The 23,789-nt window shown below is 39.6% G+C and overlaps 5 protein-coding genes across 6 annotated transcripts; 2 read left to right on the top strand and 3 right to left on the bottom strand.

Moving 5' to 3' along the window:
• Positions 1-170: 170 nt before the first annotated feature.
• Positions 171-6,440, bottom strand: chchd3b (coiled-coil-helix-coiled-coil-helix domain containing 3b). 2 transcript variants are annotated; one of them, XM_041996726.1, is made up of 9 exons: positions 6,221-6,440; positions 3,360-4,560; positions 2,695-2,809; positions 1,969-2,149; positions 1,847-1,861; positions 1,556-1,639; positions 646-716; positions 311-446; positions 171-225 (listed from the first exon to the last, which is right to left on the bottom strand). In XM_041996726.1, the coding sequence occupies exons 1-9, from the start codon at positions 6,293-6,295 to the stop codon at positions 202-204; spliced, it is 1,902 nt and encodes a 633-aa protein (XP_041852660.1). In that variant the 5' UTR covers positions 6,296-6,440; the 3' UTR covers positions 171-201. The 2 variants fall into 2 exon arrangements, with proteins under 2 accessions (XP_041852660.1, XP_041852661.1); XM_041996727.1 differs by lacking the exon at positions 1,847-1,861.
• Positions 6,441-6,563: 123 nt separating this feature from the next.
• Positions 6,564-10,980, bottom strand: slc35b4 (solute carrier family 35 member B4). Its single transcript, XM_041996729.1, has 10 exons — positions 10,526-10,980; positions 9,920-10,033; positions 9,728-9,830; positions 9,572-9,621; positions 9,410-9,491; positions 9,269-9,329; positions 9,041-9,150; positions 8,807-8,882; positions 8,636-8,711; positions 6,564-8,428 (listed from the first exon to the last, which is right to left on the bottom strand). Exons 1-10 carry the CDS (start codon positions 10,600-10,602, stop codon positions 8,185-8,187), a joined length of 993 nt encoding a protein of 330 aa, XP_041852663.1. The 5' UTR covers positions 10,603-10,980; the 3' UTR covers positions 6,564-8,184.
• Positions 10,981-11,276: 296 nt separating this feature from the next.
• Positions 11,277-13,501, top strand: golt1bb (golgi transport 1Bb). Its single transcript, XM_041996730.1, has 5 exons — positions 11,277-11,465; positions 11,819-11,910; positions 12,003-12,181; positions 12,262-12,343; positions 12,923-13,501. The coding sequence occupies exons 1-5, from the start codon at positions 11,441-11,443 to the stop codon at positions 12,959-12,961; spliced, it is 417 nt and encodes a 138-aa protein (XP_041852664.1). The 5' UTR covers positions 11,277-11,440; the 3' UTR covers positions 12,962-13,501.
• A 1,032-nt stretch (positions 13,502-14,533) lies between these two features.
• Positions 14,534-16,095, top strand: LOC121647375 (spexin prohormone 1-like). The gene is made up of 6 exons (XM_041996731.1): positions 14,534-14,686; positions 15,130-15,201; positions 15,288-15,333; positions 15,425-15,484; positions 15,848-15,934; positions 16,004-16,095. The coding sequence occupies exons 2-6, from the start codon at positions 15,139-15,141 to the stop codon at positions 16,048-16,050; spliced, it is 303 nt and encodes a 100-aa protein (XP_041852665.1). The 5' UTR covers positions 14,534-14,686; positions 15,130-15,138; the 3' UTR covers positions 16,051-16,095.
• A 594-nt stretch (positions 16,096-16,689) lies between these two features.
• ldhbb (lactate dehydrogenase Bb) lies at positions 16,690-21,802 on the bottom strand. The gene is made up of 8 exons (XM_041996728.1): positions 21,635-21,802; positions 21,158-21,294; positions 20,326-20,443; positions 19,323-19,496; positions 19,048-19,221; positions 18,767-18,884; positions 17,704-17,827; positions 16,690-17,127 (listed from the first exon to the last, which is right to left on the bottom strand). The coding sequence occupies exons 1-8, from the start codon at positions 21,687-21,689 to the stop codon at positions 16,960-16,962; spliced, it is 1,068 nt and encodes a 355-aa protein (XP_041852662.1). The 5' UTR covers positions 21,690-21,802; the 3' UTR covers positions 16,690-16,959.
• Positions 21,803-23,789: the final 1,987 nt, after the last annotated feature.

The raw sequence follows: 23,789 nt of genomic DNA, 5'->3' as shown, positions 1-23,789 counted from the left end.
TGACTGATATTGAATGTCTTAAGGACTAGACTGTTTATGGCACTGCAACCACATCTGATTACTACACCACATTTGCAAGTCTGTGGGCATATGGCACCTCTTCAGTAACATGAAAAAGGCGATTTAACTCTTCTGTTTCATGGTGTTCTTCTGATTTACGTCCATTTTTGTGTTGTTGCAGAAGTTAAACTGTGGTCCACATTACCCTCCAGTGCTCAACTTATTCTGTAGAAAGAAAATAAGGATACAATGTTATCAATAATTAATAAATTGTGTGTTAAACTTCAAACCTTTAAATGTTAAGTTGTACCTTCTTGGCGTTGTCCACACACTGCATATAGGCTGATGCGATGCCTGAGCAGGACAGAGTCTTTCCCGTATTCTCCTTGTAACATTTCAGTATCTGGCCCTGCAGGTCTCCACACACTGGCTGGACATCAAAACGTCTGAGACAGAGGGAGCAAAACCACAAAGATCCAATTTAATGCCGCTTTCGGACTACACAACACTAAATTTATTACTAACATTCAAAGCAGACTTGTCTGTCATTTGTACTATTAATTACAAAAGCTAAAGCAATGCTTATGTAACATGGATTAGAGCTATTCATTTACACTGATTCAGAAATACAAGATGAGGACTTACGCAAAACGGTTTTGAGTTTCTTTCTTGCCTTTCTGGAAGCTTTCAGCAGACACTTTATAAAACTCTGAACACTAACGGCAAAAAAAAGAAAAAAAAAAGCAAAAACATTCAGCATCAAGGTAAAATGCAACGACATACAAAAGAGTTCTTCAACTTCAGTCCTCAAGGGTGCAGGTTTAGCCTTTTCCTGGATTGAACTCACCTGTTCTCAGAACCTGAGAACAAGTGTTGAGGAGATCTGCTTCATCTGAACTGGGTGTGCTGAAGCAAGGAACCCCCCCCCCCAAAAAAAAAAAAAAAAAAAAAAAAGAAAGGATAGTGCCCTTCAAGGACTGGAGTTGAAAAATCCTGATATATTATAGTGATTACTCATCTGCACTAAGTGTATTGTTGAGTCTCACTGCCCCTTAGTGGCCAGAAATTGAGAAAAAAAAAAAATCCCCAAATCATCTTTTATCTGTAACTTGGATACAAGAGTACAAAACTCTTCATAATCAGTTGTGAAATGCTAATTTCTTATATCTTTCACTACATCTTAAGTCTTGTTTCCTTTCCTGAGAGGTCTCTCTGTTGTCTCTTTATACACCTTGGGTGATTTAAAAGTCCCTTTCTGCTCTTTGCCCTGACACTAAGTCCTCATGCCATATTTTCACTCTATCAATATAATATTCTGGTGTAAACATGAATTGTCATGTTTATAAAGAGTGAAGAATTTCTGAATCAATTCACTTCAACAAGCCTCTAAGTAGATTGAATCAGTCTGGGTGTGATTCAGTGAATACTAAAGGTTTCTAAATCTTTTACAAACAATAGTCAACACGGTCAATTCCATTAGTTTGCTTTAATTTGATTTCTGCCCCGGAAATTTAAGAATCTACTTTTACTTTAAGTGTCACTTATATCTACTTACCTTTGCTTCTAGTTTTGTGACATGTTCCCTGTAGAGGGTATCTCGTGTCTTCAGTTCTTTCTCCTTTTCTTCCAGGTGGTGAGCCTGTGTGAGTTCAACATGTGAAGACATCAGCACAGCAGCAAGCTCATTATGCAGCAACACCCATCTTCTTTGTGCTTCTGTGATACTTTTTGTTCTTTCTTCGAGGTAATTAACAGCAGCAAAGGATGGCAGTAGTGACAGAAGTGTGATTAGAGCAGACTGAACAAGGAAGAGTCAGACATGCATGTAAAAAGACTACCGTCTTACCTTCAGCTCCATCCACTGAAACAACAGGACGAGAAAGACAAAGAAGCACAATAAGAGGAAAGAGAATCTTTATGAGAGAGAGATCCTGACACATAAAGCCATGTATGTCTTCAACTCCTTACATAAAGCTGCACCATGAGTCTCTCATCCTCCGCCTTAGTTCGCTCCTTTGCGATGGACTCTGTCAGCTTCTCCATGTATGCCGCTTTCTGCTCCTCCAGAGTCTTCTTCGCTTGCTCTTCCACTTGAGCCTGAGCTGCTGCCTTCGCCTCTGCTTGAGCCTGAGCCCTTATTTCCTCCAGCCTTCACAAACACAAAGCACACATCTTTTACACGGCTGGCACGGTCAGACAATTATCCGATTGACAATGTGTGAGTGGTAATAGCTGCAGGTTCCAGCTCAAGTATGAGGATTTCCTACTTAGCTTAATCCCATAAACTGACCAGTTTCAAGTTTAACTGTGAAGGTTAATGAGAAATCTTTGTGCTTGAATTCATACGTCATATTTATTAAGATTAAGAGCGTATATGCTCTTCATTTCTCACTTTGGTAGTCATGTAAATTACTTATAATTTCTGCAGGATTAATATAAACATTTCAATGATTACAAAGGAAATTAACAGCTACTTTTTTAAAAAAGGCTATGAATGATGCATTTTTAGTTCCTTACATATGACCAGTTTTAAACTTGACTCATAAATGTTGCCGATTAGATTAACAATAAACTGATGGGCACTTTTCATACCGAGCATCCTCAGCAGAACATTTTACATTTCATTCATAAAAAGCCCTTCCATCTTTTCAAAAATACCCGAATCAGCCCCCACACAAACGTTTGTGTCCTTACTGTCGCTGCAGCTCTTCCCTTTTATGTTTAATCTCGTCCTCCAGACTTTTTTGCATCTCCGCTTTGATCTTCTGCCTCAGCTCTTCTTCCACAACCTCTGGAGAAACAGGTAAAGCTGCATATGAAGACATAGAAAAAAAAATATTGAATTAGTATATTTTGTTGTTTAGCTGTTATTAAAAGCTTAAAACCATAAACAAAAGAAAGCAGGAGTTTTTTTGTTTTTCCCCTCACCATTTTTTATAATGTGCTGCTGATAGTTGGTATGTGAAAGCTAAGTGCTCTTAATTTCCAGTTATAATAAGGATGAATCAAATAAACCACAACCATGAGTTAGACATCCAACAAGCTAACCTATGTGAGGTGTCTTACCCCTAATGCCAACATTTTACACCATTCTTTTAATAAAAATAATAAAAAAAAAAAAAAAACTTGCTTACTATTTCTTTTGCATTCCTGAGTTTGCTTTTGTTCCTATATCTAATTTAATAATTAAGTCTTGGCACTATTATTTGTTCCAATAGGGTGCATGTGAGCTAAACTGTGCCATCTGCAGGACCTGCAACAGCACGAGTAGCTTTAGACATTAATCTTGTTCCAGTGAGCACATTGGGCGACATTTACAAGCATCAGTAACTGCGGTTATTATGTCGAATCTAACTCACCTGCTGCAGGAGGTGGCACTGTGATAACAACAGGTGCCTCATCTTCAACAACATCAGCAGGTGGAGATGGGGTGGGCTTCTCAGCAAGTGGAGCTATATCAGAAGGAGATGGTGCTACGAGCTCAGCAGATGGTGCTATGAGCTCTGGAGAGGGTACAACTATAGGTGCACCAGAGGGTACAATAGAATGGTCCTCACAATGACAGGGTGGTGATGTTTCCTCCAAACAGGGTTGTGGTGCAGGAGGGAGTGCTGAGATAGGCTCCGGAGGAGGTGGAGTTGGTTCAACAGCTGGCGCTACAGCTGCAGGCACTTCTTCGGCTGCAGCAGATGGAACTACGGGCTCTGCTTGCGGTAGAAGAACGACAGCTTCAGCTGGAGCTGAATCAACGGGGATTACTGTTTCAACTGGTGGAGATTCAACAGTAGAAGGAAGCTGAACTGTTTCAACTAAAGAAGATGATGGAGGAGCAGATTCGAGAGGCTCAGCAGCTGCTGGAGGTGTTTCGACACTAGGAGGAAGTTGAACTGTTTCCACTGAAGGAAGCGATGGAGCATCACATTCAAGAGGGGCAACAGCAACAAGCTCAATAGTCGCTGGAGGTGTTGGATTCTCACGTTCACAGGGAAGACATGGAGGCTCGGGCGGAGCCATGGATGCTGGAGATGACTCGACAGGTGAATGGAGGATGGCAGGTTCACCGACTGGTTCTGCTATCTGTGGTGTAGTCAGGGTTTCTGGCTCTACAGGTGGAATAAAGGATTCAGCTGGAGGCAGGACTATTGGCTCAGCAGCAGAAGGTGGAGAAAGAGCTTCCGAAGCCACAGGTGTGTCGCCCCTTAGAGGAGGTGTGGATGGCAGTGGAGGTGGAGTAGAAACAACAGGGAGAGTTTTTGGCTCTTCAGGTGGAGAAGGAGGTGTAGGCTCCACTGAGGATTGAGGAAGGGTGTGAAACCTAATTGGAGGAGGGGGAACTAGTTTTACAGGAGGAACATGTTCCACTGATGGCGGTGTTGGTAAGGCTTCCTGAGGAAGAGGAGTGGCGACGAATGGAGGTGGAGGTGGTGTCAGAAGAGGCAATAAATGCTCAAGAGAGGGGGCAGGAACTGGAGTGACCACTTGTGTTTGTGGTTCAGGTGAGTGATGAGGAGAGGCGAGCTTTGATGAATGTTTCATCCGGTTGATGACTTTATCTGACAGCTGATGAAATTAAAAAGCATAAAAACAATGAGTGGTATGACTGCCACTGGGTACAACCACCATTTATTCTCATTATTCAGGTGTTTCCAGGCTCATCCTTTTGGTGTTTTAAGTTCTATTTTTGCAGCTGCTTCTGTCTGATCTGAAGTCCAGAGGGGTGTTGTCTAAACCAGTAATTCCTATAATATTTTCAAGATGTACATCTGTTGGATATTGTTGCACTTTGTTTGGCTTTTCATTAATCAGCTGTAGAAGACCATGTAGCCTTGTGCAGTTTTGAAGAAAAAAACTGTAACCTATGGTTAATCAAGTTAAATTTTTTGTTAAAACTAAGTAAATAGGAACTGACTAAAAATGCCAGATGAGGCATTTGGGAAGAAGGGATTTGTTCTAACACTGTTTATTGGAAATAAATCTTGTACTGTCGGGGAGCCTCCTGATTTATTTTTTGAATGGTGCTACAGTTGTAAGGAAAATGCAGTTGTGGGATGAGCAGCAGAGTTGAGTATGTATTTTTCCACCCATGAAAAAAGTGTGATGGTGTGGGGTGGCATCTTCCTTTGAAAGGGAATATGAGGTCTGTCATCTTTAGAGGCAATCTCAGTGCAGAAAGACTTCAAGGTGAGATTCTGCAATGAGTGGGAATCCCATATCTCCACAGTCTGGGTTTGAACTCTTTCCTCCAGCACAACAATGCTCGCTCCCACAGAGCAGGGTTTTACCAGAATATACCTCCAGAATATGGGAGTAAAAAGGATTAAATGGGCTCCTGATCTCAACCCCATTGACCATTTGTGGGATCACTTGGGTGTGCTAGTCATGCCAGAGTGACCAACAAAACCACATTGGCTGATCTGTAACGAATGATGGTTGAAGAATGGGAAGCCATCCCACAGCAGTGTGAGCCCAAGCTCCTCACCAGCATGAGGAGGAAGTGCCAGGCTGTTGTGGCTGTGAATGGGTCTTCCACATGTTACAGAGCTCCCTGTTTGTTATTAAATTGCCAATATGTCTTGTTTGTTCAAACTTTAATCATCCAATCCACTAAACAACAGTGAACAAGAGTCATTGGCAGAATAAGTTTGGCAGAGAAGATTCTGCAAGTTTTTTAAGGGTGCAACCCACATACTTAACTAAGCTGCTCATCCCACAAATGCATTTTCCTAACAAATGTGGCACCATAGAAACGGTAAATAAACAGCGTTTCCAGCAATATGATTTACTGAGGACAAGCATAATTTAAACACTAATTTCCTTTCAATTTGACACACACATATGATTTTATATGAACATATGAACTTCCTTTAATAACAACCCTGTCAAGAAACTAAAGCAAGTTGAAGCACATTTGTTTGTTTACCATATTAAGGAATTCTAGCTTATTAGTTTGCAATTTTAGAAATTGTATAAAAAGATGAAAGAAAGTCTCTTTGCTACATGTTTCCATGTCAGTAATAACTAACTATGCTCTGTCTATATTTATCACAGGAGTGGAGCTGCTGACTTGGTGCTCAGTGACAACACAAGGGCAAGTTTACTGAAGTTTACTAGTCAAACAAGCAGGACAAGTAACCTGAAACTGACCCAGAATGAAATGTGAACACTAAAGCACTCTGCAGCAATTTGTCTTTCCAGTTGCCAGGAGCTTTCTTCCACTCACCCGAATGCCCTTCACAAAAGTTATTCCTCCGCCTTCGTCCTCCTCAGAGAAATGACTCGGGCTGTTTCCCCCCATCCAGTCCCGCTGCTGCAGCTACACGCTTCAACCAGGAGTTTGCCACTCACCAGAATTATTTAATCCACAGTGCATAGGCGATCAGTGAAATCAGCTCCTCACAGCTGCAACAAGCTCACCCCTCCCACCTCCACGTGCAAACAACGGTAGCTCCCATTGGATGGAGCTGAGCAACGCCTGTGCGGATTGGTCCACTGAGTCTTGACTGCAGAGAACATGTTGTCCAAGCTTTCTTTACAGCTAAACCTGACTGTTCCCATTACACAAACTCAATTGGGAATTCAGTAACATATTTTTAAAAACTTCATAATTTCAGTAGACACGGAGTGTAAAGATTTATTGTTGACAAGTACTGTTCTAACATACCTGAGACAACATAAGGACACACTATGTAATTAGCATAAATAAACTTTATATCTTGCTCCAGCTGCAACTCATTCATGAATGTCTTCTGCTTAAACAGCATTAAATTACTGGGTCAATGTAATTCTGGTCAACATGGATCAAATAAACTAAAACTTTGAGAAAATAAATAAACAAGATCACAGGAAAAAAAAAAAAAAAAAAAAAAAGTTGTGTCCGAACTTAAATGTCACTGAGGTATTAAAGCTAACAAATGGTAAGGCTGGTGAGTTTGTATTTTTCAGTTTTTTCAGCAGATCCCCAGAAAAGACCAAACCCAACAATAAATGTGTACTAATATCTGATATGATGGGTACCAAAATACCAGCCTACAGCTCATCATGAATGATCATTGCACATATTTCAATTTAAACAGGTAATTTCATCCCTAAGCAAATAAATTTTACCCCAATCTTTTTGGACCACTTTTTCTAATCTACAGGTATAGTCTGTTAAAGCCAGCTGGAACACAACACAAACACATGGAGATACAGCTAATCTAACTGAACTGTTTGTGGATGAACGATGCTAAAAGTGTGAAAAAGATAACTTCACCAAAACATAGCATGATTAAAAACAATATACAAGGACTTACAAATAATTTCAACTCTAGAGGAAATTGAAAGAGACACAAGTTACCAAATATTGATACAAAATCTTTTCTATTTTGATGCCAGCTGCATATTCCAAAGATGTTGGTATGGGGTAAATATACAAGCTGTGTAATGTTTTCAATCAGGAAAAAACATCTGACAGCTGAAATACTATAACTAGCAAGAAAATGTGTCACTCTCAAAACTATAGCAATACATGATTTTAGTGATTTACTTGTATCTATTCATAATTCCATTTACTCAGCATTTCAACTCTTTGGAAACTGGACAGTAGTTCTGAAAATTAGTTTAAAAACCAAAACAGATGAAAGTTTAAGCTGGATACATAAAATTACATAGTGAACCTGTGTCTGCTGTTTGAGGATTGGGTGTACTGAGAGGACTTGAAACTCTCAAGATGAAAGTTGACAGAAGATCAAAACACTGTCGAACATTTGTCGAATGTGAGATGTGGTTGTACAGTCTTCTATGTGAGCTCTACTAAAACTCAAAGAGCTGCCCAGCCACATATCAGAGGACAGTTGAGAAATGCTGACTTAATTTTAACCCCTGGTGCGGTTTGAGTGACAACCAGGCCAGGACCTGAGATCATTTTCAGCTCACATACAAGACTGAAATACCATCAGAGCATTTTGTACCAATGAACCATGTTAGTTTTGGTCTTTTTTTTGTGGGATCTGTTGACAAAATTAAAAATAAACGTAAAATAGCACCAACGTCTGTTTGTATTTGTGAGGGGCTGACTTCGGATGCATGACCAAGTATTAAAACAAAATGGCTTTAAACATATATAACCACTGAAGTCAAGTTAAAAACAATCTCAAAGTCCAACAAGCTGGCAGAGTTCCTGACCCACCAACCAGTCTCTCTTCATCACTCTGCCTTCTTCTCCTTGGGTCCTCGCAGGGCGGTCTGCAAGCTGCTCCACACCTCCGTGTAAAGCAGAGTACCCACAAAGACCACGGCTGTGCCCAACCAGTGCCAGGTAGTGAAGGGGTTTTGGAAGTACATGATGGAGAAGATGAGGCTGAGGAACTTTCTGAGAGTCACGACCAGTGTGACGGTCAGCGAAGCGCACTCTGTGGTGAGGATGAACACACCGCGGATGCACACATACCTGAAGGAATGATTAGGGTCTACAACAAGACTCTGAGAAAATGGATAAACTGGCTATTTGAAGATTATATATTATACTTTTCCCCTCACATCTTCAGTTAATTTAGTGAATGTAAAAATTATGCAAAGTTAAAGATCAGAGCAAAGAAAGTTTTAAAAGAATAATTTTAGATGGTTGGAAATATAATAATAATAATAATAAGGATACTGTGTGATAACGTTGATCAGCAGGTAGACCCACATTATTGGCATGGTCACTCCAACTACCGGTAGGAGTACAGGAGCTGCCAGAAAACAGAAGAAAACATAATAGTTATTTACATCTGTGATCAGTGACCTCCACAAACAGAAGCATCCCTGAACATCTGCAGGAACTCACTGCTCTGATTGAAGTAGATGCAGTGGTTGTAGATGTCTGTGGAGAGAAGCAGGAAGCCTGGAAGAGGAAGGCAGTGCTGGAAAGACATGAACAGAGTTTTCTGTTGATCAACCTGCATTAGATTAATGTAAAATCTAATGAGACAGTTTCCTGGAAAACTATTAATACAAAGAAACAAAATCCATTATAACTCAGCTGAGATTGTGTGGGTGTCTGAGCTGGAAGAAAACTTACATTATAGAACAGGGCTTCTTTGGAGTGTTTTCCATACTGCTTATACAATGTCTCCTGGAAAATGCCCATCCTCGCAGACATCAGCAGGGCAAAGGTCAACATGGCAATGCCTTAATGAACAGAACAAAAAAAAAATCAGCATAACAGCACCAAGTTCATCAGCTAATACCAGCTGTTTAACTAGCTCTACTATTCATAAATTCACTAAATCTTTGCACCAATACTCACCAATAAGCCAGTGCATAAAGGCATAAAAGCCTTGGTCTTCTGAACCCTCGTTGGATATATTCTGCAGAAACAACGCAGTAGTGCATTACTGAAAATGAAACAGATGCTTTGTTAAATTGCTAAGGTCATCAGAAAACTCACCACTTGTTTGGCAGACATGATGGTGCAGATGAAGATTCCTACTGAAACTAAAGCTATAGACAGATATTTGCTGGCTGAATACCTGAGAGAGAAAAAGTGAGATGCAATCAATCCACAGTGCACTGAACGAGCTGTGAAGCATGCAGGAGGAGGGAAGGTTACCTCTTCTTTAGGATGATTATTCCAAGGATCATGTTCGCGATTAGGGATCCCTGTGGAGAAGCAAGACAATGGTTCAAGCACAGAGGCCAGACTGAGGTGTGTGTGTGTGTGTGGGTGGGGGTTGGGGGTTCAGTGAAAAAAAGATGCAACACTTACTGATCTAAAGATCATGTGTAACGGCATGGCGATGTTGAAGTTGAGAGCATAGTTGTTGATGACGCTCACAGTGAAGAACATTGTCACCATGATAACATAGTTACTGGGGGAAAAAAAGAAGATTAAAACATTAATTAAGTGTAAACTCTCAGTCTCACCTGAAACAGTACAGAAACAGATTTATTTCTTCACCTGACGGGGATAGCTGGTTTCTTCCTCCCAAAGTTTGATTCAAAGACGAAACCTTCTAAAGCGATGAACACAAACTGAGCAAAGGTCACTATGTTGCCGCATCCTGGAAAGTCTCTGAAAGACAAAACAGGTGACCGTTATGATCAGGCCAGAAGCCACCCAGCTTTACTAAGATGTTATGTAAAGCTTTGACGGGAGGTTTATAAATACTGCATGGGCCACATGTGATCAGATAAGTGAAACTGTGATCAGTTACAGGAATAGAGAGCATAAAATAATACTAATAATAATACTAAATGCACATTTTACTCTACTGTAACTTGGCTTGGTTTCTAATACATGGCTAAACAGGTTCTTCTTTGCAGCTGCGTGCATGTTCAGATTAACACTCATCATCAAAAAAGCCACAATGATTTAATTCATTAAAACCTACTGATCTCATCCCTTACACTGATGTGTTTCAGTACAGGGGGAAAAGGTAAAAAAAAAAAAAAAAAAAAAAAAAACAAAAAAAACCCCATTTCTACAGGTCTGTGTCCAAACAGACGTTTGCTGCATTTATGAAGACCTTTGAGTTGACGAGTCCATTCCAAGTTTGTCACTGACCTCACAAGCAGCTCCAGGGATACCACATTGCTACAACATCCGACAAAAACTAGCACAATGGCAAACACGGTCCCCATGATGGTTTACAGCCCAACAAACTCGGCAAAAAAGCGTCGCTCAGAGTCCCACCGAGCGGCGCATTTTTGAAAATGAGCCGCGGTTCGTGTTTCGGAGGAAGTCTTCTCCTTTTCTGCAAACTCCTGTTTTAGTTGAACACGTCGGAATCTGAGATTTTGCTCTTCCTGTTCCCATAACCTCATGGGAGTTGTAGTCCAGATAAAAACGCCAGAGAAGAATACACGACGTACTTCACGTTTTAATAAGCAATTACACAACAACCTACATTTAAATTATATATAGAATTATAACCAGCTCTATCAGTTAAACTCTGACGTGTTTAGTTAAAACGAATATTTAGTGAGCTAATAATTGCACAATCACTGTGAGGCACTGACACGTCTGAACGCGCGTGCACGCGTCACTAAATATTTTGAGATAAGAAGAGCTATTACTCTGTTTAAATTTCTGGATATCAAAAACTACGAACCTACAAATCTGAAAAAAACAAAAAAAAAAAAAAATAAATAAAATAAATAAAAATCCAGTATAGAAAATGATGGATAGATGTTGAAAGTATTTCTTAATTCTGTGAAAGTAATCACATTTAACACAATGAAAAGTCATACAACTTGCTTGATCAATGGAAACTGTCTACATAGACGATCTCTGTTAGATTGCGTGACGACGTGGTTCTGCTAGACGTGGTGCCGTAAAGAAACCGCTAGCTCTTCCTTTGCCGGTGGCGCTGATATCGTAGTAGCAACAGTTTAGTTAGCTTACAATTTTAAATAATTTGTAAGTTTTAAAACGTTACGACCTTTGCACGAGTAGATAAATTATCCAGCAGCTGTCAAAATGATTTCGCTAACGGATTCTCAAAGTAAGAGGTGTCTCCGTTTTTCTGCTTATTCTTTGTAGCATCAGACCCAATTTAGCTAAATGTACGAGGCTAACAGCATAAACATGATTGGCTGAGAGCATCTATACGTCATTGTAAAGTATTTGTAATGAAAAGTACGTCCTCAGTCTATCTATTTACAATATGCAGGATAAAAAAAAACAAACCAATTTTTACGTTTTATTAGTATTTCAGTTGCTATCTTAAGCTACAGCTTTGCTCCAAGTTTACCTTCGTGTTTTTACAATATATTCCGTCTTTAATGATGTGCTGTTGACTACATTAAATGACGTGATGAATCACATATAATAATAACTTTTTCTTGATCACTGCAGAAATTGGGATGGGGCTTACAGGGTTTGGTGTGTTTTTCCTTTTCTTTGGGATGATGCTGTTTTTTGACAAAGCTCTGCTCGCCATTGGAAATGTGAGTCCATAACATGCAGTTGTGACACATGCAAATATTTCACATTGGCCTGAAAGCTGCTAAACATATTGTGCTTTTTGTTGTTCATGCAGATCCTGTTTGTCTCAGGTCTGTCTTTTGTCATCGGCCTGGAACGCACATTCAGATTCTTCTTCCAGCGACACAAAGCCAAAGCCACAAGCTTTTTCCTGGGAGGAATCTTTGTGGTTTTGATCGGCTGGCCGATCATTGGAGTAGTTCTAGAGATCTATGGTTTTTTCCTCTTATTCAGGTTAGCTCAAATGGATGGAAAGTACATCTTGTCATCAGTAACAGTCTTTGTCTTGTCTCACTTATGCTTTTTGTTAACAGGGGATTCTTCCCGGTAGCAGTCGGGTTTATCAGACGCATACCTGTGCTCGGATCTTTGCTCAGCTTACCTGGGATCAGTGCAGTAAGTGTTATGCCCGTCAATGAGCCACACACTAACACAACAACCAAACAGTTTTTTTCTAAAATAATCTTGTGGTCATCTGTGGAGGTCCTTAATTATCCAGGTCATCGTGGTTCAAAATACATTAATATGTAAAAAAAGTAAATTTAATCCACAAAACGCCAAATGTGAACAAACTGATCCCTGTTTAAAAGTGTTTAAAGAGCAAGTTATACATGTTTGCAAGTCATTCCATACTTTTTTGCCAGGGAATGATATATTTTGGGATGCTAACATATTTATGGATACTGCAACCCACATTTGAATTTTCGTCTGGTTACAAACCTTAAAAGTCTAAGAAAACCTTACACACATGTTCTGCATCATCTGCGTTTTGTGCGGGGGCATCTCCAGCACGTAACCAAGCAAAAATGTGTCCATATAAGTTATAACTCCAGAGAAAGCCTGAAATGCATTGTAAAAACATTTTCCAGAAATACTTCGTTGTTCATGTGTAAAACATGTCTCAGAAGAGAATGACTGCAGTCCTGAATGAGTCACTTATAAATAACTGTACCCTGTTTTCTTGCTCTTTTTCAGCTGGTGGACAAGATTGGTGAGAGCAACACTATGGTATAACATGAAGCTGCTGATGCAACAGAGGACAATTCCAGTATTTATATGGCTTCTAATAGTGACTATGTTTTGATCATTGCCAGTCCTCTGCTGTGAATCTGAATAATATTCTGCACAAAAGAGACAAAGGTGTTTATGGGCGTTCCACGAATATCATCGAGTTTCTTCTCCAGCGAGAAACAGTATCTGACTGCTACAGGAAAAACAAACAGCTTTTTTTTTTCCTTTTTTGTATCACTCCTCTGTTATATTTATAGACTGAATACTTGGGACCACCCGACTAACTCCAAGCAGAGCTGTGACCCTTTGACAGCATCCGGACTGCGTGCCTGAGAGCATGTTTTTAAGGTTCATATATGACGTGTTACTGGAATTTTAAACTATGAATTAAATAAGGTCGAGCTTAATGTAACAGAAATGTGAAATGTTGAAAAAAAAAAAACAAGCTAACATAAAAAGGTTTAAGTCATTTGTGACAAAAATGTTTTACTGTAACTTTTCTAAGTGCATACTTGAAATAAAGTGTGTCTTTTCTATATTGTAGAGGCTGTAGAGATCAGTTATGTCATTAATTACTGTATGAATTACTGTATAGTCAGCAAGAATGTTGATCCAGTACATAACTCCTATTGCTTTCGGATACAGAGATTTTTACTTTCCAGCAAATCCAACTTTTCAACTCCTGAGTGTGAAGATGAGTAAGACGTCAGAGCTCTGTGTCAATGTTACTGTTCATACACCATATGAATGCACAGTCTCCCACAGGCCAGTGTTAGATGTTATCCTTTTTTTTTACAGATGTGTACAAAATATATAAATTTTTATGCCGCTTGCTTTTTTATACCTTACCTTATTTCCCTGTCATGGACTGATGTGCCGCAGTAACAGCTGCTTCTCTAGGATCATTGTTGATGTCTTTCCTCCTTGGCTCCAGACCAGCAAAACTGACAAAACGTCTGCTTTTATAGAGGTGCTCTGATCAGTTCTTCACAGTGCATAGCGCTGACCCTTAGCTCCTGTGGAAGCAGTGACAGGTGAACTCAAGCCAGTAACAATACCTCCGCTTGGCCCTATGGTGATCAAGGAGTTGATCCTTAAAGCCCCTGTTTACAGGCAGGATGATAACGCTGAAGTTCTGCACTTCTGCTGATGAACTCACGAGTTGCTTTAAAATGGACACAGCAGCTTTTATGGGGGGATTTCTCAGGTAATTAATGCAACCTTGTGGCTGTAGCTTCACTTAATGATCATCATCGCCTAAATGTTTCAGTAAATGTAGAAACAAGCCCTCATAATGCTCAGGAGAAAAACAAGTAGTAGTAACTCGATCATGCAGCTTTTTATGGAAAGCAACCTCACACTGCTTTCAAGCCTCAGGCCCCCTGCAGGTGTCTGCACCCACACACTCACGGATTCGCTGTCATCATATGAGGCTCATTCATAAAGTCTCACCACTGTCGTCAGCTTGTGGTGACCTGGTGAAGATATCCTCAGAAGTTCAACCTTCTCTATGTGTCTCCAATTAATGCGCAATGACGGCTTCAACAGCACCTGTCAGCTGGAGTCTGAGGTGTGATGTAATTAAATCACCTGTCAGCCTCATCACTAATGATCTATAATGACTGATTTATTGTTTTCTTTAAATGACGCCACTGCAGCTACAAAGGAGGACCAAGCACTTACCACTGATTAAACAGACAGCATCCCACAGGAGAGCAAGGAACAACAGTAAGCTGTATTATTATTACTGTTATTATTATTATTTAGAATTATTAGTGTTGTTGGTTTACTTTTCTTTAAATGTCTTATACATGCATATAGATATATATAATAGATGTGTGTGCAGCACAGTGAAATAAGTATAATATGCCACTAACAATACTTAATAATATGCTAGCATGTGAAATAAAATTGTGAAGTTATAGTTAACAGTAGTGGGAGCAATTCAAACTTTTCCTATAGACATATTTTATATTATAACTTTCACTACAATTTAACTGTAACTCTCTAAGAAAATGTTTATATTATGCTGCTTAAGAATAGAAACAGAACTCTGGTCATTTTGGCTGGGTGGATAAATTTCTAGTTATAATGCTAAAAAAAAAACTAAAAAAACATACTTCCTCTTCTATTTTGATTTTCTTAGTAGCGCTGTTTGTGATAGATCATAGAGTTCAGCAATGTCTCTTAAAGTCACACTTATTGTGGTGGTATTGGTATCCGAGTGCTGGACTGCTCCACAGGTGAGTGCAAGATTTATTTCTCTATAAATTTCATATCTAGAAATATTCATTTGAGATAAAACTGGACTTTTTGAATGGTTTTGCAGAGGAGAAACTGGACTCCTCAAGCGATCTTATACCTGAAAGGAGCACGTAAGGACATATTTTTAGCAGCAAACACAGTGATCCTGAAGCCGCCTGGTTACGTCCAGATAAAACATTGCTGAATGTTGATGTGTTGCAGAGGGACATCGCTCAGTGTTGGAGCGTGGCAGCAGAGAGGACGCAGACACTTTACATTTAGGTGTGTCTAACGCGTGATAATATGTGATTAACGTGTCATGCTACTGAAAATCTGTAGATGTGGATTGACTGCTTAGAGCTTAATTCAACATCTTTGAAACCGTATGACTGTACTAATATGTATTTAATGTGTTGGACTGTACATTTGTTTAAAAATGCTATTTAAAAACTTGCCTGACATCAGTAAAATTAAAGGTGATACCAACACATTTTACCACCAGATTATGAGTATGATGATAATCTTACAAACTCCACATATATCTTCTTCACACAGTTTTGTATCTATACTTTCTTTTGTTTGAAGACAGGCATTAAATATTCATTTAGCTTCTTTTCAAAATGCCTTTGCTCTTTTTCTTTTCAGTGAATTACAACCAGATCAGCGATGGACGTGGGTCGTCTTTGGCTTCATTCCTTCTTTTGGAGCTCCTGCAGCGCGCTGTGGAAGAAGGTAAAACTCATGACGTTAACTCTTCCTGACCACCATCTAAGTTGTTTTAAAATTAATTTACTTCCTCAGGTGGAGGTGGACCAGATAACCACCTCAACTATCAAGAGCTGGACTGAAACCATCTGTGAAGGCTAACAGTAACAAAAGCTTATTTTTTTTTCTTTTTGAACATGGCTGGTGCAATTAAATTATTTTTTACAGTATGTGTTAAGCTGCTAAACATATTTACTGTTATCTGTTCTGTGAAAATAAAATATATTGTGTGTAAGCTGTATTATATTTTAATATCTGTGTGAATAAACCAAATCACCTCCATGTGGAGTTCCTTCTGTAAAGTTAAAGGGATTTTCTGTTAGTTGTATTAGTGAAGTAATTAAATAATGAAGCTTTAAGCATTAATGACACTCATTTCCACAGCTCAGTGATTAACACCAACATTCAGTCATACATCTTCACACTTTCTCCCTTGACGTCACTGAAGGAGTCATGTTGGGGTCAGAGGAGGCAGCTGATTTTCAGTTTTGATCTTGTTTATCAGAGAGGCAGAAGAGAGAAAACGAAACAGGAGCTTTCATCTGAACCTTCTGGTTCGAACTTTTAGGGCCTGTCGCTCTCCAGATCCCCTTCAGTAACCGCCGGCTGATGTTAACAAAATCTATGCTGTGCCTGCAAAACTAACACAGAATATATTTACTGTGTACCACAGAATAATGGAAACTATGCTCCTCAAACACCAACAAACTTGCTTTATTTTGCATCAAAGCAACATAAGTGACTCATGGTCCCAAACTCATGGACACATTAATCAGAGCATTTCTTCCAGTTTATGTCAACTTTGGTCTCTTCAACAATTACACCTACAGCTAAATTTGATGGGATGAAACTCCCAACACTGTGAAGCTACAGAGAGCAGTGGGTTGAAAGTGCAGAAGGTGAAGCTTTCTGGGTTTGGTGACGGCAGAGTGATGAAACTCTAAGTGACCGGCAGTCAGGAAGATGCAACTATGCCGTCCCCTGGTGTTCGTTTAGAGATCCTGCAGGTCCTTCTGGATGTCCCACAATGTGTTGGCACTGGCTTGCAGCTGGGCCACCTCATCGTCGGTCAGGGTCATGTTGACCACGCTCGCCACGCCTCCGTTGTTCAACACGCAGGGCAGACTGAGGTAGACCTCATCACTGATCCCATACATGTCCTGGTGTTGAAGAACCATAATGTCAGGATGTGCATACAGTAAAGACAGAAACAAACAAAAATGACGTCTACTGCCAGCAGATCTGCAAAAAATCATGTTTTTATTTCAGCTTTTAAATAATATAATTGTTAGGAAAATACAACTATTTCTTTTACATAGTCTGAAATGTTAAAAACATACAAAAATACCAATTTGTTAGAGCGAAAGATCATCATGAGACAATAGAAACAGGCCTACAAAGGATGAAAAATAGCATGTAGCATAATTTTATTTATTTATTTAGTCAGGAGTCAATAAATACCTAAATTATTTCCAGTTAGAGACATTGATGCTCACTGTACCTTTTCCCAATGGACACAAAAGCCAGATGTTAGTGTGTTTTGTGTCCAGTGTGAAAGGTATATATTTTAAATTATGCATTTTTTTCTGGCATTTTTAAAAACAATGTTTTAAAAATGCATACTATAAATTATATTTCAGTCCTACAACTTTGAGTCATGCCAAATGGGTTTTGAGCATATATCTGCATAAATGAAAGAATAAATGAATGAGTGTGTACATGTGGCCATCTTGTACCTTCACCATGGTGGAGACAGGATGAATCCTATTCATGTTTCTCATGAGGCTCTCTGTCAGGTCAGCCACACTCAGACCGATGGCCCAGTTGGTGTAACCCTTCAGTTTGATCACCTCGTAAGCACTGAGAGACACAACACACAGCTAAGATGCTAGATCCTGGAGCTGTCTGGCTTGTTAAAGGTATTACAAATACTTGAAAGTAAATAAAAAAAGCTACTTTTGTCCCCATTTTTACTCTGCTTTAAGAATACATTAAACTTGTCTGTGGATTGAAAACTGCTTTCAGTTTAAGCTAATATATTAGTGGCTTATGGAAGTGATGGTGGCATATGTACATACCTATTTTCCTAAATTATGTAATGTTATTAACATGTTTTGAAGTACTTCTCATATTTATGGTAACAAGAATGTGCGTCCCCTTATTCAAATTACTTTAACAAAATAGAAACAAATCTAAAGAAAAATCTTCCCCCAGGAATATACTGCATTTTTCACAGTCAACACTATAAAGATTTTCCACTTTCCTTCAGGGTGTTGTGTAGCTTTTTGCACATATAAACAGCCTGAGTTTCAAAAGTCAAAGTTAACAATAATAAAATTTATTTTCTCCCAAAGAAAATTCTTCATGTGATGCCTCATTTATACCAGAGATTAACCTACTATGAATAATATGTCCCTCAGCCAGTTCGGAACATCTCAAACAAAGAATGAGCAGCTGCTTTGGCAACTTAACTTTAAACTCTCATAGCTCCAATCAAAGCACAACAAATACAGTGTTGTTGGCTGGAAGAGAAAATGCAGGAACTTTCATGCACTTTAGACACTTATGTGTCGTGTGGGGCCAGTATAGCACACAGCTCTTATGTGGCCACAATTATTCTCAGGCTGTGAGACTGAGGTATGAAACAGAGGTTGCAAGCTGGGCCAGCTGGGCAATCAGAGGGGATCCTTACAGAGACATGATCTAAAACAGAGCATTTCAAATAGAGGATGACAAGAGCTGCAGCAGCTATGTATCATATAACGAAAATTATGTGTTTTTTTAAGGGATCTTGCCTACCTGTTCACAACCATTTTGTGGGTCTCTTTCCAGTTCTCTTCATCAGAGTCGGTGCCAATATCAGGGTTTAATGTCTGCAGGTTGACTCCAGCTACATTTGTTCCGCTCCATACAGGTACTATGAACGCACATGTTGAAACCATCAGCCTTACAAATATCGTATATCTCACACACTTACAACATCCGCCATCATATGATCTTAAGATAAAGTGACACCTTCTTTGAGCTTGCTCAGCAGCAGTTTAGAGCGGCAGCATTTGCTTAAATTTTGCAGTCCTCACCGCTGGTGTCTCCATGTTCCCCCAGGATCCATCCGTTGAAACTGCTGGGGTGGATCCCCAGTTTGTCGGCCATTAGAAAGCGGAAGCGTGCAGAGTCTAAGTTGGTGCCACTGCCAATGATGCGGTGCTTAGGAAGGCCGCTGAGTTTCCAGGTCACATAGGTCAAAACGTCAACTAATAAAGGAAGATATCATCAGCATTACAAGATAAACACTGCACATCTTTGCCTGTGACAGACAAACAGAGCGCTGTAATAACATTTTGACTGACAGCACCTGGGTTGGAAACAACGATGATGATGCAGTCAGGGCTGTATCTGACAACCTGCGGGATGATGTGCTTAAAGATGTTGACATTTCTCTGGACAAGGTTCAGCCTACTCTCTCCCTCCTGCTGACGGACTCCAGCTGTCACCACAACGATGCGGGAATTAGCTGTAACTGAGTAGTCTGACAGGGGAGAAAGAGAAGTCAGCATGTTGACCAAAAAATAGAAAAAAAGAAAAAAAAAAAAAAAAACTCACATTGTTTACACTTTTTGGTTCTAATCTATTCTATTCTTGTTTACTTATAAATAGATGCTGGCATCTATGAGTACAGTACATGTTCATTTCTATTCCCTAAAGTATAATCTGGATTCATGTACCCTCAATGGCTTATAATTGGACCTTAAGGTACTTTTCTAAGGGCTTAGAAGGTACATTCATGTTCCCAAATAGTAGATGGAACATAAATGTACTCATTCATTAATTTTCTATACTGCTTAATACAATTCAGGAAGCTGAAACCTATCCCAGCAATTAGCAGGCAAGAGGCAGGGTACACCCTGGACCAGTCCATCGCAGGGCTCATTTATCTACTGTTTCTTCCAAATATTAGGGTGCAATATTAGTAGATTAGCCTGTGCAGGTCAAAAAGAAAGAATATTTATTAAGCTTTACTCATAGTTGTGAAGACTTTACAGACATTTACATTTAGTTGGCATGTAAATTTCAATGTTTTGAACTGTGGTGGGAGACGGATCATTTTTTACTTTAAAATTTTTCTCATTGTACACAAGTAGCGTTACTGTCAAACCGGATGCCTTTACTGCAAGGCAACTAACAACATCAACCTGTTCCGTTATGCTGAGTCTCACTTTCACTTCCTTTTTTAACCTTCAGCCCAGAGGCACAACAACTTTGTGAGCCCAAAAACTGAACAGTGAAGTGCAACAAAGGTGCACCAGAACAGGTTTATACAAACGGAATTACCTTCTATATTTGAGACATAAACTTACCTTTAGATGCAATTATTTTGGGGGTTTTGAGGAAGAGGCTGCCATGCTGCAGATCCATCATCTCTCCTTTCAGCTTGTCTTCCACCACATCCACAAGGGCCAATTCATCAGCCAGCTCCTGCAACACACCCAGTGGCTGTCAGAACAATCCAGTCGACGCTGGAGCAACAAAACTGCTTTCTGCACTTACAAAAGTTCAGGCTGTTTATTTTAAAATTCCAGAGTGGGAAATTTAATCTACTCTAATGGCAGAAATAAAACAAAATATCCTCATCTATGTTTTCATTCATATTAGAATACCATCCTTGCCTTTCCACTATACTGAAAGACTAATCCAGATGAGGCAAACAAAACACTAACTCTGGAGCAGAGGGCTTTTTTATTTTGTTATTGCAGTTCTGGAGTAGGTGGAAAATATACAGTTAATTGTAAACTGCACTCTGACCTATTAGATACCACTAATTCCTATAATCGTTGAGCAGTCATATAACTGATAGTTTAGTCTCAACTTTCTAAAATGCAATTGCAAGTAAAGGGAATGTTCACTGTGGATGTCACGCTTCCTGCTCCTACAACTGTCTGGACATGATTTTCCTGCCCTTATCTGCAAAGAAGTAAAACCAGCTGCAATGTGTTAGTGGAAAGTCAGATGAAGTTTTGTGATTGTAATGACAATGACATGTTTCCTTCAACATGGACAGAGAGAAGATAAGATCGAGTTCAGATGCCAAGAGATCAGTAATCCGGTGTCAGTCTAGGAGGATCCTACGTATTACCCCATACTGTGAGAGCAGCAGGCTGGTAATCTAAGCATAAACATTAGGACTCTTACCCTCAGAAGGATGCTGACGGCACAGGCCATCCCAACCTGGCCCACACCCACAACTGTCACTTTATTCCTGGGGGGATCTGGTGTACCGCTGAACAGTGGGGTGATCAGCTTCTGCAGGATTGAAGCCATTCTCAGTGCTGAAGAGTGTAAACCAAAGGAGGAAGGGAAAAGTGGATCTAGTCAAGTAATATGATGATTACTAATAAACAGATGATAAATAGATGATATACATGTCTCAAACACAACAGAAGCAAACTCTCCTGCAGGCTAACATGTTCAAACTTCATAAATACTGCAGCCTGTCAAAGCCTAGAGGGATTAAAAATTAAGCCTGGCATTCATCCCAACAGCACTCACAAAAGCATGAGTAACATCTTAATCTAGCCCAACTAAAATCACAGGGACTGCACTCCATCCCACACAGAGATCACCTTGAAACGACACGCAGCCAGACACAAAAACAGCAGCAATACTTGCTTTGATCGGCGAAGCTCCGAGCTGTAAGGTATAAATACCACCATGTAATCAGCATGGCAAACTGAGTGGATACCTAAGGTATGTTTCCCACAGAGCTGCGTAACCCCTGCATCCACAACACCTCACACAGTCACTGCAATCCAGAGTCAAGGCAGGTATCAGTTGCTGCAGTAGCACAGAGCACATGTGACTGAGGGCCGGACGGAGGAGCTGTGAGCTGCTCAGAGCTCCTCGCCTCTCCTCTCCCTCCATCCTCCTCCCCTCATGGAGAACAGAGCACTATAATCGGATGTCAGACTGGACTGACTGACTGCAGACGGTTAAAGGAGTTACTGTAATCCCTTAACTCTGCTTCCATCTGCTGCACCTGCACTATAAACGAGCAGCAACTTTGGGTGTCATAGCAAGCTGATTTCTATTTACAACCTTAAAAATGAATTAAATCATCTAACATATTATTTTAATAATATCATTAACCCTTACTTCAGTGGACATACAAAATGCCTCTGCATGCTAGTCCATGAAATCAAAGAACCCCGCTGAGTTCTCCCCACCAATCACCAAAGATCAGGCAACATCCCAGCTACCCAAGAACATAAAACTGGAAAAAACCTTTTAGTACTGACCACTTTCTGCTGTATAACTAGTTATTTTAAAGTTTTGTAATATCATTCAATATTATAGTAACCTTTTTTCTATGGTTTTAAATGCCCATGTATTTAATGAACGACTGATAAAGGGTTAAGAGAATCTGAATTACACCTTTGGAAATAGTACAAAATTAGATGCTCCACTTCGTAAATACCATTACACACATGCAGCTGACTATTATCCTTGAGCAAAGATACCTACATAATTAACTCATCTCTAAGAGCAAGTACAAGGCATTGACAATGTAATGGAGAAACTGTCCATTCATTATCCCCGAGTGAAACTGGATTACCTACAAAGCATGTAAACAATAGCAGGGACGGAGTTGGCTTAGCACCAAGGTCAGTCAGGAGGGACAGCAGTTTACATCGGTTTGCTCATCAACGCACAGTTGGTAAATAAATCATTGCCTTGGAGTAAATGCTGTTTAAAGTTCTGATGATGCTCAGATGATGGAATAATAAGCCACAGACCTCAACACAAATGACCTGAGATACCCTCTAAATTTCGGGAAAAGTGTGTTCATATACACAGTAAGTAAAGCGAAACATAAAACATTTAAATACTGTAACTAAAGTTAAACTTTGTAAAGATTATACTTTCATAGGGACATTATAGTTTTTAAGTTTATATTATCTTCTTGGTAATTATTCCCAGACCAAAATACATTCCGTAGTTCAAGGTAAAACACACACATACACACTCTATACAGATGGAGTGCTTACTGTATTAGACATAAGCACATAATTTCTAAAATCTCATCAACATTAAGTATCATAAAACCATCTTTTTGGTGACACTGAGGATGTTCTGTTGGTGCATCTGGATAAGCAGACAAAGCTGTCAACATCCAACGTCATCCACTCGTTTCCCCTTTAGTTTGGATGAACTAAATTGAAATGTGACTCTCTTAAAAAGGACCAAATGCATGAGCACAAGTGGTACAGAGATGGTTAAGAAGAAAATGCAAAACAAAGCTGAGCATTTTCTGCCATTAATACAAAACCAAAAAGAGTTTTACTTTTGTACTCAAAAATGACTTCAACATCACGGAATCTATTTCAAACATACATGAATAAAATAAAAATAAAGTATATCTATGACAGTCAGATTTCTCTAATCTACACATGAAAACATGGCTGTTCACCTGCTGTCTTGAGACTCCGGCTACTTTAAGTAACTGCTTGTTCTTTCTCCAAAGCTACAGAGGGACTCAGGAGTGGCGTGTTACTATCTGCATGCTCCTCTTCATGCTGTGCAGTCAGCCTGCAGCCTACTGGATTTAATTAACTAAGCCTCTCCATCCCCCTTCCATGTCTCACTTTGGCACTCCAACGGGTCACCTCCGTCAGCTGCTTCCACACATATTTCCTGCTAAACCCATTATGTGTTTTTCTTTTTACCTTAAAAAAGATGTTTATCCAATCCTTCCAAATCTTATAAATTCCAAATAGAACTTTAAGTGTTGACAATGAAAGTGACTCAAACTCATCCCAGTGCTGCA

The sequence above is a fragment of the Melanotaenia boesemani genome, chromosome 10, assembly GCF_017639745.1.
Source record: "Melanotaenia boesemani isolate fMelBoe1 chromosome 10, fMelBoe1.pri, whole genome shotgun sequence".
In the NCBI taxonomy this organism is placed as follows: Eukaryota; Metazoa; Chordata; class Actinopteri; order Atheriniformes; family Melanotaeniidae; genus Melanotaenia; species Melanotaenia boesemani.
The sequence above is the reverse complement of the archived record's forward strand: the minus strand, read 5'-3'. Positions and strand labels throughout refer to the sequence as shown.